At 36.2% G+C, this 19,382-nt stretch overlaps 3 protein-coding genes across 3 annotated transcripts; 1 reads left to right on the forward strand and 2 right to left on the reverse strand.

The window, feature by feature from the left end:
• LOC18587718 (stromal cell-derived factor 2-like protein) lies at positions 716-3,147 on the forward strand. The gene is made up of 6 exons (XM_007011678.2): positions 716-1,175; positions 1,279-1,419; positions 1,851-1,991; positions 2,214-2,263; positions 2,362-2,491; positions 2,824-3,147. Exons 1-6 carry the CDS (start codon positions 1,068-1,070, stop codon positions 2,905-2,907), a joined length of 654 nt encoding a protein of 217 aa, XP_007011740.1. The 5' UTR covers positions 716-1,067; the 3' UTR covers positions 2,908-3,147.
• LOC18587719 (U-box domain-containing protein 6) lies at positions 8,753-11,178 on the reverse strand. The gene is made up of 2 exons (XM_018128425.1): positions 10,320-11,178; positions 8,753-9,899 (listed from the first exon to the last, which is right to left on the reverse strand). The coding sequence occupies exons 1-2, from the start codon at positions 10,931-10,933 to the stop codon at positions 8,978-8,980; spliced, it is 1,536 nt and encodes a 511-aa protein (XP_017983914.1). The 5' UTR covers positions 10,934-11,178; the 3' UTR covers positions 8,753-8,977.
• On the reverse strand, positions 12,321-18,731 carry LOC18587720 (chaperone protein ClpB4, mitochondrial). Its single transcript, XM_007011682.2, has 10 exons — positions 18,329-18,731; positions 17,809-18,027; positions 17,473-17,707; positions 16,889-17,084; positions 16,283-16,337; positions 15,880-16,030; positions 15,327-15,635; positions 14,934-15,199; positions 13,919-14,848; positions 12,321-12,855 (listed from the first exon to the last, which is right to left on the reverse strand). The coding sequence occupies exons 1-10, from the start codon at positions 18,572-18,574 to the stop codon at positions 12,544-12,546; spliced, it is 2,919 nt and encodes a 972-aa protein (XP_007011744.2). The 5' UTR covers positions 18,575-18,731; the 3' UTR covers positions 12,321-12,543.

Here is a 19,382-nt window from a genome sequence, read left to right on the forward strand (position 1 = left end):
TAATTAATACTAGTTTATTTTTTTCTCCATGAGTAAAAACCGAACATTCATGCAGTTTACTAATACAATACTGCTTTCTCTACAAACTCTTTTAAAGGTACCAAACTGAAATCAACTCTAACATAATCAATATTTTCTGTAATCTTTTTCGTAGCATAGCTACAGGCACCATCCTAGTAATAATAATAATAATAATAATAATCATATTATGAAAATTTTTATTATTAATTGAATTAACCGATGTAATATTGTTAATCGATTAAAACTTGATGTTGAATCAATTCGATTAATTTTTCACAACATATTTGATTACTGTGGTTAAATTTTTTTTTTAATTGAATTGATCATTTTCACGTATTAATTATTTTAATATTAATAATTTAATAAAATATTCTGCAATATTTTACTAACTTGTATATATATTTCCTATAAATATGAAATTACTACTACTATTTTTTTGGTATAATTTAAGATTTGGGTTGGACAGAGCTTCATTGGGTTAGAATTTGTCACTTAAATGAACGGGAATCTTTAGCCCAAAATTTGACTAGATCCAAACCCAAATCTAGCCCAAACTTTGACTGGACCTAAAGCCAACTACATCCCTGAAAGACCCGATTTAACCCGAAGGAAACGTCGCGACTCGAGACGAAAAATTCTCAAGTCAAGACCCGATTCCACCCAACAAAAACCCTCCACATCACCATAAGTCCACGTGTCATTATTATATTGGATAATTTCATGTCACTCCAACGTGTCAAAGAAAGCTTCCCGGTCCTCTTCCCTCCCCTCCAAAAACACGATCCCCGCTACCCCAGATCCATTGAAAACCCTTCGCTAAAACCGTTAATTTTCCGTTAGATCTGAAAAAAAAAAAAAATTCCTCCACCGTGGCGCCGTCGGGGCCGCAAGCCGTCTCTCGCAGAAAACCTTCTTCGTCGTCAGAACCACCGTCGTCGTCCAGTCCAGGTGCGAGCAGAGTAGAGCAAAGACAACATTCTAGAAAGAATCTGAACGTCTATTATCCATTTTGGCAACAGAATTGGTTCATCGGATTACTTTTTGTGATGGCGATAGGATTCTTCGGTCTCGCCCTCTTCCTCTTCCTCACACTCGATTTCGATCAAGGTTCTCCTTCCACCGCCTCCGCCGCCTCCTCCTCTCAAAACGTCGAGGTTTTAATAATCTTTTTCACTTATATCTTAGATTCCTCTCTCTCTCTTTTTCTTTATATCATCTATTTTTTCTTAAATTAATTAAATAAAATGTATGGAACAGATTACCTATGGGACGATTTTAAAGCTGATGCACGAGAAAACAAAATTTAGGCTGCATTCACACGATGTGCCGTACGGGTCTGGAAGTGGACAGCAATCCGTTACCAGTTTTCCTAACGTCGATGACTCCAACAGCTACTGGGTACTCTATCTCTCTATTACCAGCTGTTTTATATTGCCTCTGATCTTTTGAAGTAGTTTCCGAGCTGAATTTGATATGCTATTGCAATCAAACTACTTGTTAACGGTTAATCTAGTGGACCAATGAACTTTTTCCAGTTAGTCGACATTTTTGGTTTGTTTCAGTCACGAGTTTAACCTGTAATAATATTGTGTCCTTCAATAAGAAGACGTATTGATATGGTTCTAGAACATGAAATTCTGCCTTTGTTTTGTTTCTACGTTTCTTCTCTTGATGGAGTCTTACAATTTTCAAAATAATTCTTGAAAGTTGAAATTGATTTTGGGAAAGTTTGTTTAATTTTTACTACTTTTTGCTGTCAAATTTTCATTTTATAGTGTTGTAAGACTATGTTTCATTATACAATTAAAATATGGGATTATGCTTTGCAGATTGTTAGGCCTATGCCGGATACATCTACTAAACAAGGAGAAACCATTCCAAGTGGGACTATAATTAGGTTGCAACACATGAGGACTAGAAAATGGCTGCATAGCCACTTGCATGCATCCCCAATATCAGGCAACCTAGAGGTTAGTATATTTTTTCCATTTGTGTCAATAGCCAGTCTTAACTTCAATTCTCAATATTTGTCAATTGCTAAGCTAATGTTCATTGATGTTTGAGGACCATGATGCTCATTTAAATCTGTCTAATGGATAGAAATAGGTTTTGAAAGCAGAGCCTGTCCTTTCTTTTCTTAAGCATATAAAGTTACTGATACAGTATTATGACCTATATGGTGTTGGGTGTAGGTTAGCTGCTTTGGAGGAGAATCAGAATCCGATACTGGCGATTATTGGAGGTGAGACCTAAATGTTCCCTTTTTTTTTTTCAAGTTTATGTTAATCTTTCTTGGCTTTCTGTTCTGCTGGTGCTTCATTATCGGATGATCATCTCCAGGCTCATTATTGAGGGAAGTGGGAAGACTTGGAAGCAAGATCAAAGGATTCGGCTTCAGCATGTTGACACTGGTGGCTACCTGCATAGTCATGACAAGAAATACGCCAGAATAGCTGGTGGACAGCAAGAGGTGAGAATGGAAATTTACAATCTCATTTATCTGAATATTAATATATGAAATACTCGCCAAGTCTACCATAATTCCATAACTAATGCTTTGTTGCTTCTCTTCTTCTAACTTTCATTCTATGGAATATATTTGTCTTTCATCATATTTTACAATACTAAGATTTGATGTTTGCCAGCTCATCATGGAATGTGAGAGCTTATTTTGATCACTTTCTAACATAACCCTCTGATTAATACACTGTTAATGGTGAAGGCGGTTAGCCAATATGTGTACTTTTCAAGTTTTGCTGGCTATGTTCAGTAAGTTAAAGCCATTTCTGCATATTTGTGTAGGTTTGTGGTGTTCGAGAAAAGCGTGCTGATAACGTATGGTTGGCAGCAGAGGGTGTGTATCTCCCCATTACTGAAAGCAAGTAATATTGATATGTTTAACTGATCGCTACTTTGTAGAAGCAGGTGCATGGGTTTTGGATTTGTAGGTGGCTGGTTCCTGTTACCATAGTAACTGTAGCTATTTTACGAAATCAAATAGTATATTTTTGCAGAACAACTTTTGTCTGCTGAATACTATATTATGCATGCTTGTGTACCTTGAGACAATACTGATTAGATGTAGCCCTTCTAATGATTAATGAGTTCTATTTTTTTCACTATAAAGCAACGTAATTACTTATGTTTGCGAGTTTTGATGAAGTGCTCACACTGAAATCATCCTCTGTCTCCTCTTTCTCTCTCTGTTGGCCGGTTGGTGAAGAGGGTGGGCGATCTTCGTGCACATTTCCTGAACACTCTCCTGAAGTTCTCATCCCTTCTTTCTGACCTCTTCTTTCTGTTTTTGCGTTGTCCGAATTGAGTCATCCCTGTCGATGATGCCAACCCCTTGGAATTGCAGATTTCACTGTACCAAGTGAATCCTGCTGTCTATAGCCTGGAATTTACAATGTTGGACGCGAATGGAAAAGGATTGATGATTGCTGTCAATCAGCATCAGGTGCGCAGCTAACCTTGGCTGCGTCATTTCAAGGTCTAGGTTGCACCACGGCAGAGAATTGCCGGGCCAATCGTTTAGACTGAAATCCTAGTTTTTATGGATTCTTTCCATAGTTTGTAGTTGTGGGCTTTGTATGATTGCCCTGTTATCACCAAAATTCACGATAAACCTACAAAATATTGTGCAAGAAATGGCATGATAATGGTCTAAGGAGCTTTGAGCTTGGTCCCCAGCAGGCTAGCTTTGAAATTGGGCCTGCCTCCAAGACTCGAACCCATGACTGAACAAAATTTTAGTTTGGAGTAGACAATGACACATCTTCACAGTTCGAGCCTACACTGCCTTGGTTCATATTAAACTTGTAAGTTGCTACTATGGTCTTGTCAGTTTCACGTCAGGTTTGATAAATGAAAACTTCGTCACATCTTTTATTGATACAAGATCCGTGATACATCTTAATTTTTTATTTTTTCTCTTTCTCGTAATCCAATTGCACATAAATTGTAACCAAATGTTTACTTTTCGGGGGGAAAAGGAAAATTGGCCCTACGAATATGTAAATCAGTCCCCATCCCATGTGTATAAAGTCTCATTTACTATAAAGTTTGTCTCCACAGATGAAATGAATATAAAAAATATTCCTTCCATCTCTCTTTTTTTTTTAAAAAAAATTTTATCATATTAAAAATATTAAATATTTATATCATATTTTTAAAAAAATTTTAATATAAAATACATCAAAATTAAAATTTTTATGAAAACAAAACCGGACAAACATAAAAGAAAAAAACATAAAAAAGGGGGAAATATGTTTTGATGGTACTATGATATTTGCTTGGTTAAGGATCAGTCCTATTGGCTATTTGGCATATGCAATAGGATCAATTCTTTTTACTTTGTCATAAATAAATAAAAAGAATATTTTGATACTACTTTTTAAAAATGTGTGCATCACTAATTACTAATGGAGCTGAGAGATGTGGTCCTCTTGGGAATAAGAAAAAGGGGGCATTGGGTATCTTCATCTGTGCCTCTTTAGTCTCTTAATTTTTGCTTTGTGGAAAAAAAATAAATTTTAGATTTTTTTTTTTCTCTCTTCTTTTTCCCCCCTCCAAAACGAACCCATGCTGAAGCTTGAAGTAAGAACATGTCATGCCCAAACAAGTTCTAGTATCATTTTCTCTTCCCTATTGTTTTGAATGCATACAAAAGAACCAAACTCCATTATTAAAAGAAAATAAGATGGAATTTTTCAAAGGAAGGATTGGAATTTTGCTAAGGGAAAAAAAGATTGTACAAAAATGAATAATTGGGGTGATAAAGTGTCCCACAAAAGGGCCAATCGCCCTCTTTTGTTTTCCACGGGCCATCAAACCAAAACATGACCCCAAAATCCCCAATAGCTAAATTACTTTTTGAGCTTTTGATTTAGCTTTGCCATTGATTAACTGTGAAAGAAAATGACCCCATTCCCTTTTGCCAACCCCCAGCTTTTTATCAAGATTCAAGGTCATGTCCATGTGATATTTCTTGGTGGAAAAATGTATACCATGAATTCCAACTAATCATTGGCTACCAAACTTGTTTTTTTTTTTTTTTGGCCTTTTGGGGTCTTATAATTAAACATCAACTTCTTTGTAATGATTTAAAGCTAAACCATCAAAGCAGACAAAACCCAGAGTTCAAATTATGTATCAAAATGTCCCATGAGTTTAGGCTTAAGAATTGGTTCCCCATGGGGACCCCTTTCATTGTTCATTCAAAATCCTTGATTCTGAACCAGTAACCATACTTAGGTGAGGTACCCAAAAAAGAAATTGATGTCCCATCCCATTTAATGCAATTCCACCCCCATAAATTTATGTTTACCAAACAATCAAGGCATTCAATCCTAGCTTCCCAATCCAGTCCACTCCCCCCAGCCACCCTGTTTAGATTTAGATATTCTGATAAACGAAACAAAAATCAGAAACAAAAACACAAAAGAAAATTGACCATGGCCACAGTTTGATGCCAAAGATTGGCCACCGACATCATGCTTCACATTGGGATGCACATGCTTGTCATGTAAATGAAAAGTTCCATAACTTTTTTCTCTTTATTTTTTTTTTTGTTTTTGTAAAGTTTTTCTTCCTTCACTAGCCCATACATGCCTGTCTGAAGTTCTAAACATTAGATTTTGTTTCTTCCACAAAGTGGTGGGGATGAATATGAATAAACAAATCAGCATGATCTACAGCTTCTTGCTAATCAGCTATAATAATGCTGTAATGACTAATTAGCAAGAGAGGAAACCAAAGGCGACCATTCATTACTTTTTAAGCAAAAAAAAAAAAAAAACATTATTTTTACCGAATGAGAGCTGTATGTCCACTTTCTAGGAAACTTATGATTCCAAAGATAAACATTAGCTAAATATGAGAATTTTTATGTTGACTCTCGTTAGAACTATGTCACTTGCCAATAGCACAGACATGTTTACGGCGGGCAAGCTGAAACCATGGCTGGAAACGTCCTGAACCTTTTCCAGACATGGGGGGTTACCGAGCTACCGGCCCCTGAATTGACCTATCAGGGTACAGTCTATACGCAACAAAATATGGTCCCTAACTCCCTATGGTTACTTCAAGCAAGAATTCATTTCAAATCCATTCCGTTCCAAGCTTGAGAGAAAGAAGCAACACAAGAATTGAGATTCTTTCTTGCTTCGAGGAGCAAAGGGCAAGGAAATTGGAAAAGAGTCCGTATTGCTTAGCAGATCATCCTTACAAATTATAAGTGGCGAGTGGAGAGCTGTAATAATAGTCTACAATCTAGCCCTGTAGGTGGGGTTCATCCTGGTGGGAAATCAAAGATTTATTTCAACATAGTTGGCTGCTTTGATCATAGCTGCCAAAGTCCCCAAGGCACAAGGGTTGACAAAAATACCAGGCCCCATGGCTCACCTCCTTCCTACTCTCTCTCTCTCTCTCTCTCTCTCAACAAAGAATCAATTATTATTTCTTACCGTTATGTATATGGGAAAGAAAAGAAAGCTGTCAGTGGTTGCTTCAAGAAGGAGAGCAAAAATAATCATTTATGTGTTTGGCTCTTTCTACTGCCTGCTTTTACTGCAACCTGACAGGTTCTTTCTTTCATTTTTCATTCTCGATAGACTTTGGACCAGTTTTGCTCATTTCATTGTTGTTTTCATGATAAACCCAACTTTGCTTGGCAATTTTGCTTTCGATCGAATAATGTTTTTACCTCCTACCTAACACTCCATGGTCCTGAAAAATTCCCCATCTCAACCTCATGTCTATCTGTTTTGAAAGGAACTAGCATGACAGTGTGGGTACTTGTGATCAATCATTGCTAATCCTATGAAACCCCTCAGCAGTGAGATATATGTTGCTCGTTTGCTGGCTATATAGATCTAAACTAGAGCTACTACCAGAGTTTTAGACCCTCGTCCTAAGGATATCAGAATTATGCTGTGCTATATTAACGATCCAACTCTTCAATGTTTAGATAAGAATGTGTATGAATATTTAATTTAATGATTGATATATATTTTTTTATTTAAAAAGCAGAATTAAAATTTCCTTTTAAGGTTTTATATATTTATTAAATAAGAGATCGAAATTATACTTTGTTATATTAACAATCTAATATTTTAAGATTTAGATTGAGATACACTCAAATATTTAATTAAATGGTTGATTCATGATTTTTTCTCTTAAAAATAAGTTCGAAATCTCTTCTTCCGTTAGATAAAAATTGGGGTATTTAGCTTCTGAAGCTAGTATTCAATTCAATCTCCTCAGCACGGGTGGAATTTTAATGAAGTACTCAGTTTCTCTCTTAACTAGTGTTACCTTACAGCTGCAATTCTCATTGACAACCATAAGAGTACAGTTGGATCAAATACTGGTTACTTCACCATTAATGATTCAATTGAACCACTCTGATTTTAGAAGATATGGGAGAAAAACTTTTACTTGGAACCCGACGGCAGTACCAAACTTCATAAATTCAAAAGCTCTTTCTCTTCTTTTGTAAAGTTTTGCTGTCAATGGACCATGAATGTTGGTGCAGATACTTTGATGTAGCTAAGTGCACCCTGAACAGTAAGCTTTGATGTTTGGAGCCAATAAATTGTCCATGTGAGAAAAGGAAAATGAACTCATAAAAATGACAGAAAAAAAAAAGGACAGAAATTGATCTGCAGTCTGCCATGAAAGATAACAGCTCTAAATTTATCATTAGCCACGTGAAAAATCACATTTTTCCATAGGATATAAATACACCAAAGCCAGACGAACAAAACTCAAAGTACAACACAACACAGGAGATGACAGGAGGTGAGTGAAGTTTACATTAGATTAAGATTGCCTCAGAAAGAAGAAAGAAGACTGTCGTACCGGGATATTTTATCTCATATCCAATGTGAATGTGGTAGTTACTGTTTAGAGATGTTTAAATTGAGTCGTGATGAACATAGGGAATAAATACACCTGGAGGGTAGAAAATGTAGATAATTTTTTAATGGCGGCCAGCAACTCAGATTCTTCTTTCCTTCTGTCACCATTTGCTTGTTAATCCTCCCTACTGATCTGTAAATAGACTAGTAGTTAAAATAATGTAATAATAGCTCAGTAAACAAGGTCAATGGCAGAGGATAATTTATACAATTGTTTAAACTAATGGAAGAAAGCAGGGTTTAACAAGTCCATGTTCCCACTAACATATGCAAAAATAGCTTGAATTTCAACTCTGTAAATCCAGAGATTCCGGGTGAAATGATCAGAGTTAGAATTTAAAAGGAGGGGATAGAGAGATTCCCAGATGGAAATTATACTGGACGGTCCTTGCTTCTGAGCCAGAAGAAAATGACCGACACCACTTTCCTAAACAGGTGAGTGTAAATAAATAAATAAATAAATGGGAATTAAAGAGTGGGGCCAAGGCTTTGGACAAAACTGTACCAGTGGTGAAAGTGACTCCTTGATTGTAGGGGAGGTAGGGACCTGAGAAGCCAAGAACAGTAATCTAAGTTACCAAAATCAACCCTGGGAATTTTCGTGTTTTGCATGCCATGCCACTGACAACCAGGCATCTCTTGGCAAAAAGATTTCGTCATTCAGACAAGTTCATGACTCTATGGTTCTTCACAGCTCAGATCGTCAAAGGTTGTTTTCTTTTTCTTTTTTAAGTTTAGTAGTACATTTTCATACCAAAGCAGATCAGAGGAGGAGGATGGGTTTGAAGTTTTTGACGGGAGCCAATAGAAGAGAGGCAAAATGGGGGTACTCAGTCATACACCAAATGAAGAAACAGTTGCTACAAAAGCTTATGATAGGACAATGATGGAATATTGACAATGGCTATATCATACATTGACAGAAGCTACAAAAATCAAAAAGCACATATGAGACTGAAAAAGAAGATTTAACTACAGACTCTCTCCTCATTCTCCATGCATGCCAATGGCAGAGGGTGTAATCCATTTTTGGGTCAAAAGGGTAAGCTCTTTGAAGTTGAGCTTGATGTGAGGGACTTGAAATGTTCTGATGGAACAAAATCTTGCGGCAAATTGGCCCTATTGACAATTCTCCTCATGTTGTTCTGCAAACTCTGTTGGACCAATTGTTTAACAGCTTTCTTCTCCTCGCTCATCATGCCTTCTTCTTCCACCAAGCACTCCTTTCCATTTGGATTTGTTGAAGAGGATGAAGACCCGCAAATAGGAGCAGACACTGCTGCACTCATGTTCCCACCAAAGTTCTCTGAAACTTGCTTCCCTTTGTCCACCCTCAAGACCTCAAGAATTCTAGAAGCTCTCTTCTGAGACAATGTACTACCCAAAAGCGTTAGTTCAAGCAATGATGAAACGATGCCAGCTTCAATCATGGCCTGTCTGTCTCCATACGATTTATGTGCCATTACCATCAAAATGTATGATGCCTTTTCCTGGCACCCTGGCGAGTCGGTCCAATTCAACACATCAACCAAAATTGGGAATGCTTCAGCGGCAATGCTAATGCCTTTTCTACCTTCCGGAGTGGATACTAGATTGCTCAAAATTGAAAGAATTCTCTCACTAACTTCCATGTCTCCCAAGCCATTCAGCAGAAAGGGTATCAAATCCGCTTCTAGAATGAAGGGAATGTTCGATGGGGAGATCGACAGATTATAAAGGGCTCGAAGAGCATCCTGTCTTGGTTGAGAACTACTTTTGTCCAAAATCTTGAGGGCGTTTACCAAGAAAGAAATAGCCCCAGAAGATCCAATGATAGGCTTATTCGAATCCAAGGCGCTCAAGCCAAGGAAATTTGCTACTATGGCATCTGAAACTGCCTGGCTTGGAGCATTTGGGGATTCAATAAGCTTTAACATCTTATGCACAGCCCCTGCTTTTACAATGGCTGCTTTGTTCCTGCAAAAGGGTTTCACAAAGAGTTAAAGAAATTAAATGTTCAGCAACCAAAAGAAGAAATTTCATGATAACAAACAAAGCTATGGCCAGAAAATGTCAGTTAAAAAGACGAAGGTGAAAAAGGGAATGAACTGGATTAACGACAAATTAAATGCATTATTCTACATATCAAGAACTGTTTGAAGAAAACAACAGGACCTGAAAACACAGAAAACGACTTGTCCAAGCAACTTCCCTTCAATCATTTCAGACAATTTTATTTTCTCTTGAAACAAACAAAACCCAACATTGGCAAGAAGCACCTCAATGGGAAAAAAAAAAAACATAATGGAGCAACAAAACAGAGCAACAACAACAATTTTACACAAGAAAAAGACTTTATACTTAACAGAAAAAGGGGGGCAAATTCAGGAAACTCACGCGTCATTTCCGATTCCTAGATTAAGCAACGCATAGAGAGCAGCGATCTGCGAATCAGAGTCTTCAAAATCAAGCATTGCAACCAACGGCGGAATCGTCCCGAGCATCGCTAAAGTCACTCTGGCTTCCGAGTCTTCTTTAGTAAGCAGCCTCACTCTACTCGCAGCTTTGGTCTTCTTTCCTTCTTCTTCCACTTGCAATTCCTTAACCACGCGCTTTAACTCCTCCAAAGCTTCCACTTTCTTCTTAGTCTCAGCATCAGTTTCCGCTTCCGCTAAGTTCAAGAGATCCGCCAGCTTCTCTGACTTACCATTGTTGTTGGGTCTTTTCAGCACCCTGTCTGGTTTTTTCGGTTCGTTGGACTCTTTTAAGACGGACTTTATTGTGGTGGTTGGAGGAGGAGGCTGAGGAGGGACGGTGTCGTTGAGCACCTCTTGCATGAGCTGGTGGCGGTGGCGGGAGCTGGCCCCGCAGCTCACCGCATCGAAGATTTTTCTTCGGAATGCAGCGCCGGAGAAGGCTGTCCATAGTCGGAAGTGATTACCGGTGGCGGTGGTAGTGGAAGGGCGGTCGAGGAAGATGGATCCGATGTCGTTTCTGTGACACTTGGCCATCCTTGTATGACAAAAAAAATCGAAATTTACATTTGCAAAAGGAAACAGAATGTAGCTTTGGGAGAAGAGGAAGAGAAAAAGAAGAGCTCCAAACCCATTTCCCTCTGTTTTATTAGCTTACTTAACCAATAATTTATTCACTCTTTTTTTTGTTGATTATTTATGGGTTCAGAGCTCAAAGATAGAGATGAAGTAGGAAGTGGGCAGAGAGAGAGAGAGAGAGAGAGAGAGAGAGAGGCGTTGAGTGAATGAATTTTAACCTTTTTTTTTCGGTTTGTTTTGATTGTTTATTTATTTATATCTACATCGGCCTGTCAGAAAGAAAATTGTTAGAAAGAAGAGAGAGAATTAAAATTAAAAGTAAAAAAAATATTCTGTAGAATTTTTGTATTAGTATTATTTTTATTCTTAAGATTTAAGATTTCTATATTCAATTTTTTTAATTTAATTGATAGTATAAGAATAAATATGTGACGTATAAAAAAATTAAATAAAATATTTTTTCATTTAATTAAAATATCTTAATTATTTAAATAACATATTTATTCAAATTTCATATCAGTAAAAAATAAAATAAAATTTTAACTTATATGTAATTTTTTTTTCATTTAATAATCAGGACTTTTTTATATTTAGTAATTATATTTTTATTTAAAAATACAAATTTTTGATAAATAATATTAAAATTTACACCATATGATCCGAATTATGGTAAATTTCTTTCTTTTGTGAGTAAAATGTCACAACATCGTACATCCATGAGAAATGTGACAAATCTTAAATTTATAAATGATATTTTTTTTTCAACAGCCTCGTGACACATTGAATGAACCACCTTTCTGTTGAATCAATTTTTCCTTTTATAACAAAAACAACAAGAACGAAGATTTTAAAGTTAAATTTTAACTTTTACTCCTAAAGTCTTTTGTGAAATACGTTTTTACTTTTTTTTTTTTAAAAAAAATTTAACCAAACATATCCTTGAAACACTTGTCCTTATATTTTTATCCATAAATAAATAAATAAATAAAAACCCATTTTAAGGACAACGATAAAGGAAAAGAATGAGGGAGAGAGAGGCTTATAAAAGAAGCCATATCTTGGTTTTCGTAGCATGGGAAAGAAGGCATGCTTCCCCCTTTTTGTACACGGGGAAACGTGCAAAGGACAATTGATAGTGTATAACGATGGTACCAACGGGCCATACCCTCTCGTTGCTGTCCTCTCATCGGTGCCGCCCAGCTCATCTCCAAGGCTCATCAAAGAAGCTTCCTGCGGGCTCCACTTTTAAAATTACCCCTGTAGAAGGGACCCACTCCCTGCGGGTAAACAGAGTCAACAGGATTTTGATGGATAGGCGGATGTAAGTTAATATAACAAGTTCGGGAACAGACAATTCTTTCAGTTGACTGCATGATTCATGCTGTGTATGGTGCATTTACATGGACATGTTCCTTTACATAATTGACATGGAAGAAAGCAAAAACCTGCCATTGAAGGTTTAAAACTCAGGTAGGTAAGCAGTTCAAACAAAATGTCTAACCGAAACCTGGAGATGACTAAAGTGAAGTTCTTTATTCCTTGTATTTACACCTGCAAAAGGCAACACTTTAGTCATTTGCAACCATGACATCTATTGGAGAATTGCTCTCCAATTTCTTAATGCATAGTCTATCTTGGGGAGGAAGGTCCTTTGCTGATGGGGAGGTGTTGGCGTCGATGATGATCGAGTCTTCCTCCTTGAAATCTCCTCTCAAGACTCCCATTGCAACTTCATTCTCTACCAGTTGCTGTATCACCCTCTTAACTGGCCTTGCTCCAAAGTTAGGGTCAAAGCCCAATGTCCCCAGAAGTTCAACAGCCTCTTTGGTGTAGTGCAAATCAATTTTCTTATGTCTGAGTCTCTCTTTTAACCGCCTCATCTGGTAAACATAGAATAATTGTAACTCAGATTATTATGAGAATAAAAGCTACCATGAATCTTCTTATGCAAATCTCTTAATTGATAAGAGTATCTATCTTAACTAAATAACTTACAACAGCACTAAAGCAAAGTTATAGTCCATTGATATTACTTTCTCTCTCTTAATTAGGGGAGAAAGACTTTTGCACTAACCGATTTCTACAGAAATAAGTTAGAGCTAAAACCAAGCCTCCAAGAAGGCTAGGCAACTTGACCTGAAGATGATTATGTACAAAACTTATGATTCATGCTAAAACATGGTGCAAAAAAATCCTCCTGCAGGGATAACTACTATGCAATGTAACTCATATGCTCTGTCTGAGGGAGATGCCCACACCCTAAAAATAAAGATCTAATCTAGTGTTCAGTCAACAAAATATAGAATCAATTTCAGATCCTAAAATAAAGATCTTCTTTAGTGTTCAATCAATAAAAATATTGAGTGCATGTTTGACTTAGCTTTTTTTTCAGCTTATCTACTTCTTAAAAGCAAAAGTCAGACCAAATATGATTTTTTGAGAAGCTCTGAAAAAAACGAGCTTTTTTTTTAAGAACAAAATTTTTAAAAAAAGAGCTTAGCTTTTTCTTCTCTTCTTTTAAAAATATAAGAAAATTTTTATTTTTGTTCCAAAAATATCCTCATTTATTAAAAATAATTACAATATTATTTTCTCAAAAAAAAGAAATACCTTCTATGATAATTTTAACAAAAAATATAACTTATAAAAAAAACTTATAAAAAAAAATTTACCAAATAACTTTAACTTAATTTTAAAAACTATTATTTTTCATAAGAGTTTCATAATAGCTTTTAAATTAGAAAAAAGCCAGGCCAAACAGGCTCTGAATCAATTTCCTATTCCAAGACTTCCACTAGTACTACATCAAGTTAACTAATAATATTGTACACTATATCAAATCAACTACTAATATTTTACCCTTAGCAGATTCCTCACTAAGAAAACATTAGGAAAAGGAAAATACCAAACACCCAGAAAAGGTATTCTATGAAGATTAATCACCTGTATCTCAGCTATTTTACTGATTTCTTTGGAGTCAAGAGGCTGGAAAACTATATACTCATCAATCCGGTTCATGAATTCCGGGCGGAAAGTCTGTCTGGCCAACTCAACAACCTGTTTTTTCATCACATCATAAACAGCATCCTTGCCACCATGTGTACTCTGAAGAGTCTCCAGAATGTAGTGAGAACCAATATTTGAAGTCATTATTACTACACAATTTGTAAAACTAACAGTCCTTCCTTGTGAATCAGTTATCCTTCCATCGTCCAACAACTGTAACAAAATATTGAATACGTCATGATGAGCTTTCTCAATTTCATCAAAGAGAACTACAGAATAGGGCCTTCGACGAACAACTTCAGTGAGTTGTCCACCCTCTTCATAACCAACATAGCCTGGCGGAGCCCCAACCAAGCGTGAGACCGCATGCTTTTCCATGTACTCACTCATGTCAATCCTGACAAGAGCATTCTCTGTATTAAAGAGGAAACCAGCCAAAGCCTTTGCAAGCTCAGTTTTGCCAACACCAGTAGGGCCCATGAACATGAAACTAGCTATTGGCCGATTTGGGTCAGACAATCCTGCCCTTGAGCGTCGGATTGCATCAGCCACTGATTTTACAGCAATATCTTGACCAACTACTCTCTTATGAAGTTCCTTTTCCAGCAAGACTAGTTTGTCCCTTTCTGACTGTTGGAGGTTTGATAACGGTATGCCAGTCCATTTACTAACAATTTCAGCAATATCAAGATCAGTAACCTCTTCACGCAGCAAGGATTTCCCAGACTTTTGGAACTCAGCAAGATTCTTTTCAGCCTCTTCTAACTGGCGTTGAAGGGACATCAAAGTTCCATATTTGAGCTCAGCAGCACGGTTTAGGTCATACTCACGCTCAGCAGCTTCCATTTCTTGGTTAACTCTATCAATCTATAAACATCAACAAGGTGAATCAGAAGATTAAGAAATATGCAGGTTATTTAACAGTGCAACGACAACATCAAGTGAAAATTACCTCTTCTTTTATTGATCGAATTCGAGTCATGAGAGCCTTCTCATGATCCCACTGTTCAGTTAATTCTTTCTGTTTCTGTTTGAGTGAGCTCAAATCACTTTCCAGCTTGCTTAACCTTTCTTTGGATGCTTTATCAGTGTCATTTTTAAGGGATAGCTTCTCCATCTCCAACTTCAGAACCGCTCTGTCTATCTCATCCAACTCTGTGGGCTTGGAAGTGATCTCCATCTTAAGCTTTGCAGCAGCTTCATCAACAAGGTCAATGGCTGAAAAGAAGTTAAATTGCAGCTGTTAAAAAGCATATTTACCCAAAACTTTTAAGGGTAATAAATAATTAACATAAAATCTATCATTGTAACAGTTATGAATTTCCCCTTTCGCTCGTTGCTTTACCTTTGTCAGGCAGAAAACGTTCTGTTATATAGCGGTCTGCAAGAACTGCTGCCGAAACAAGAGCACTGTCAGATATTTTAACACCATGATGTAGCTCATAGCGCTCACGCAAACCTCGAAGTATAGATATTGTATCTTCAACGGACGGTTGGCCACAAAAGACTTGTTGAAATCTACGCTCAAGTGCAGGATCCTTCTCAATGTATTTCCTGTACTCATTCAATGTAGTTGCTCCTATGCATCGCAGCTCACCCCTCCCAAGCATTGGCTTTAACAAATTCCCAGCATCCATTGCACCACTTGTAGCCCCTAAACAATTTAGACATAACTATCTTCAACATGTAGTTCAATGCATTAAAAACCAAACCTTGCTCAAATCAACATAAAACCTATCAAGAGGCAAAGTTCTTAAGTTTTACTACAGCACTAATCTACAATGTATTAGTTACACACTTCCACTCCATGTAGCACACATGAATTCTGAAAGGAAAACTGTGGTAAATTTACAACTACAAAATTACATATTTTATGCAAACAAAAGCTAGGTACAAACCTGCACCCACAACGGTGTGAATCTCATCAATGAATAAAATAATCTGCCCATTTGAAGCAGTAACCTCCTTCAGCACAGCTTTCAACCTTTCCTCAAAATCTCCACGAAACTTGGCACCAGCCAGTAAGGAACCCATGTCTAGGGAGATCAACTGAAGAAAACAAGGAATAATACCTTTTTAAATGAGCATTAACCATTGAACCTATTCCAATCAGAAAAGTACTACTTTAATTGAAACAGGCTCATCAGTGAAGTCCATAAATAGCTGACACAAATATAGGCCCTGTACACTCCAAGAACCGCCTGTTAAGATTCTTCCTACTACTATATCTTTACCATTTTAAAATTTGCTCTGAAGTCTCTATCTATGTCAAATGAAAAACTTCTTAGTTTCAATTCATACCTTTCGATTCAACAATGGTTCTGGAACATCTCCCCGTACAATCCTTTGAGCCAATCTGCAATAAAATTATAAAATTTTCATTATCAAAATGGTCATGCACAAAGTCTTCATGCATACCCATATAACTAAGCAATAAATGTGACTCAAAGGAAACTTACAAATTGATGCTTATTAGTACTGGCATATAAGACCAGCTCAGTAAATGCATCATTAGAATTAACAGGAAAATAGTACAGTTCTGGTTCATGCAATGCTTTATTCTTCAGCTTGCAAAACAAATGACAGGGACTAATTTTTTTTCCCATGCCTTCTGTGTTAAGTGCATTTTTTGTCAACAGGTGGTGCAAACCAGAAAAGTAGAATTCACAAAATGAACTATATGACCACTGTATATCCAAATTTTCTGTAAAAGGGGATCCGGCTGAAGCTTGAAGTAGCTATTTCGGAAATCCAATTTTAATTTAATACATGTGGTCCTCTGTCAGAAAATGCTAAATTTATGCCAAAGATGGAAAATAGCAAATCACCAAACAAGTTCCTTACTACGAAACAAAACTTTCTACTTTTCAGATTACCAAGAGAACCCAAAAAATTTGAAAAACATACCCTTCAGCAATTGCTGTTTTCCCCACACCAGGCTCACCAATTATAACAGGGTTATTTTTTGTTCGCCTTGATAATATTTGGATACAACGTCGGATTTCATCATCACGGCCAATTACAGGATCAAGTTTACCACGCCTAGCAAGCTCAGTCAAGTCATTCCCATATTTGTCAAGTGCCTCATATTTTCCTTCAGGATCTACATACATTATGGAAGTGGACAGCTAAGAAAGTGTAACCCAAGGATATAGTATGATAAGTGAATAAAAATGTAAGTTGAGTCAGCACACCAAATATGTTTCATCACTGTCTCAAATAAACTTCATAATTAAAGAATAACTTCAACATTAAAGATTTTTAAGTCTCAACTTGTATGTATAATTTGATGTATTTGTAGTTTGGGTACTGGTTTATAATTTTTCATTCCTTTAACTGCAAGCTCTAAACCAATCTAATCATAACATTCGGTTTAACCATATCTGTGAGAACTACTATGTAATTTTCCATTATACAGAATTACTTTCTTAGTCGCAGCTTATTTTTGCCATAAGATAAAGCTATAACTCAATGGCTGGTTAAACTCATACTTTGATCAGTTACTCGCTGATTTCCACGAACAGCTTTAATGGCATCCTTCAAAGCCTGCTCACTGAGCTGGAGGTTCTTGTATAACTGCTGCCCAAACCTCTTATCTGACATAAATGCCAGGACAAAATGTTCCACTGAAACAAAATTATCCCCCATTTCCTTCTTATGCTTTCTAGAATTGTCTAAAAGGGAGCTAAGATGTGATCCCATTACAGGGTTACTTGTGTCCATAACCTGCCACAAGAAAATAAATGCTCCTGGTCAAATGAATCATACACGGAGAATAAAGCATCAAAATAAATTCATGAACAAACATAACCCATGGAAATACATACTTTAGGCTGCTTCGATATAAAGTTGTCCGTAGCCTGCAGAACTGATGTATTGTCAAGCCCTGCTTTTGTGAAGATTCTTCTAGCTAACCCATCCTTTTGTTCTAAAAGGGCTTTCATTAAGTGTTCGGATTCCACCATTTGCTGTTTGCTATCCCTTGCCGCCTCAACAGCTCCAACAAGGCCCTCCCAGGCCATATCAGTGTACTCTGATTGATTGATCTGATGAGAAAATATCCAAGAACAATGATACGAGGAAATAAGTTGGCAGAATTTCATCAAATTTGGAGACTCAACACAGGATACACAAACAATCAATTAAGCCAAAGTACGATGGGGATCACTAATGCTATGATATGAGCAATTGTTAATTAAACTAAGCGCTTATTTTAAGCCAAATTATGCAGGTATTTTTTACGCATACTTTGTATACAAAACCAAACAGTTCAATTCAGTAAAGCGAAAAGCAAAACATAAACATTGATACTTAGCAATGAAAAGTTTTGACAAATGTAATATAAACCTGGGCAGGGCTAGTGGCAGAGTAGTAACGTGGTGTGGAAGAGTGGAAGCTGCGAGTGAGAGAGAAGAAGCCGCCATTGTTCTCTGCTACTCTGTCGAAATTCGGTGGCTGAAAAGGTGAAGTGAGGGAAGTGCACAAAGTAGATGCAGAGTCGGCGATGGCGCGAGCTCGAGATAGGCAGGGAGCCGACGCTTTCGCTGCTTTAATGGCTGAGAAAGCAGACCTCGTGAGCCTTCTTGAGGCCATTTTGAGTATTATAGCAGCGATGGTTGCAAATCTGTTTGGTTCTTTTTAGGGGTTTAAGAATTGAGTAGATGGACAGAGTTGGAGGGTTTTGGACGTGACTGAAGGGGAAAATAGGAAGCTTGTGGAAGAGCCGGGTGCTTTCCTTGGTACCTTCCACATTTTCAGACTGCATTTCTTAAAAAATATATATTTCTATTACATAATATCTAAAAATACTTTCAAATTATTTAAAAAATTTTAAATTAAATTTTATTTTTTATTACATCCAATTAAAGCTTTTTTATTTTGAATTAAATAAAATTTAATATTTTTATTTTAAATCAAATAAACTTAATAATTGATAATTGACTTAATTAAAATATTAAATGTCATTTTATATCAAATTAATCTAATATGATATGTTAATATATTATTATAGATGACGATGTGATATATTGACATAATAAAAACACGTGATCTTTTATACAATCCACATTAACATCAGGTGAACATAAAATAATGAATGATATGTTAATTAATGATAATTAGCTAATCAATTAGTTATAAAAATTTATTTGATTCAAAATAAAAATATATTTAAATTTTCTTTAATAATTCATAAGCTTTGTCGATCATTATATCTATGTATATATGATAAAAATGACCATCCAAATTTCCTAATTTTCAACCATACCCTCAACATAATTAATACCAATTTCTTTTCTAAGGAACAAAATTGCATCTTTCATCTTCTATAAATATAATTTAAAATTTCTTACGCATAATTTTTAGATTTAATATATTATCTAAATAATTAAATTCTTTTTTT

This window comes from Theobroma cacao, chromosome 9 (genome assembly GCF_000208745.1).
Source record: "Theobroma cacao cultivar B97-61/B2 chromosome 9, Criollo_cocoa_genome_V2, whole genome shotgun sequence".
Classification (NCBI taxonomy): domain Eukaryota; kingdom Viridiplantae; phylum Streptophyta; class Magnoliopsida; order Malvales; family Malvaceae; genus Theobroma; species Theobroma cacao.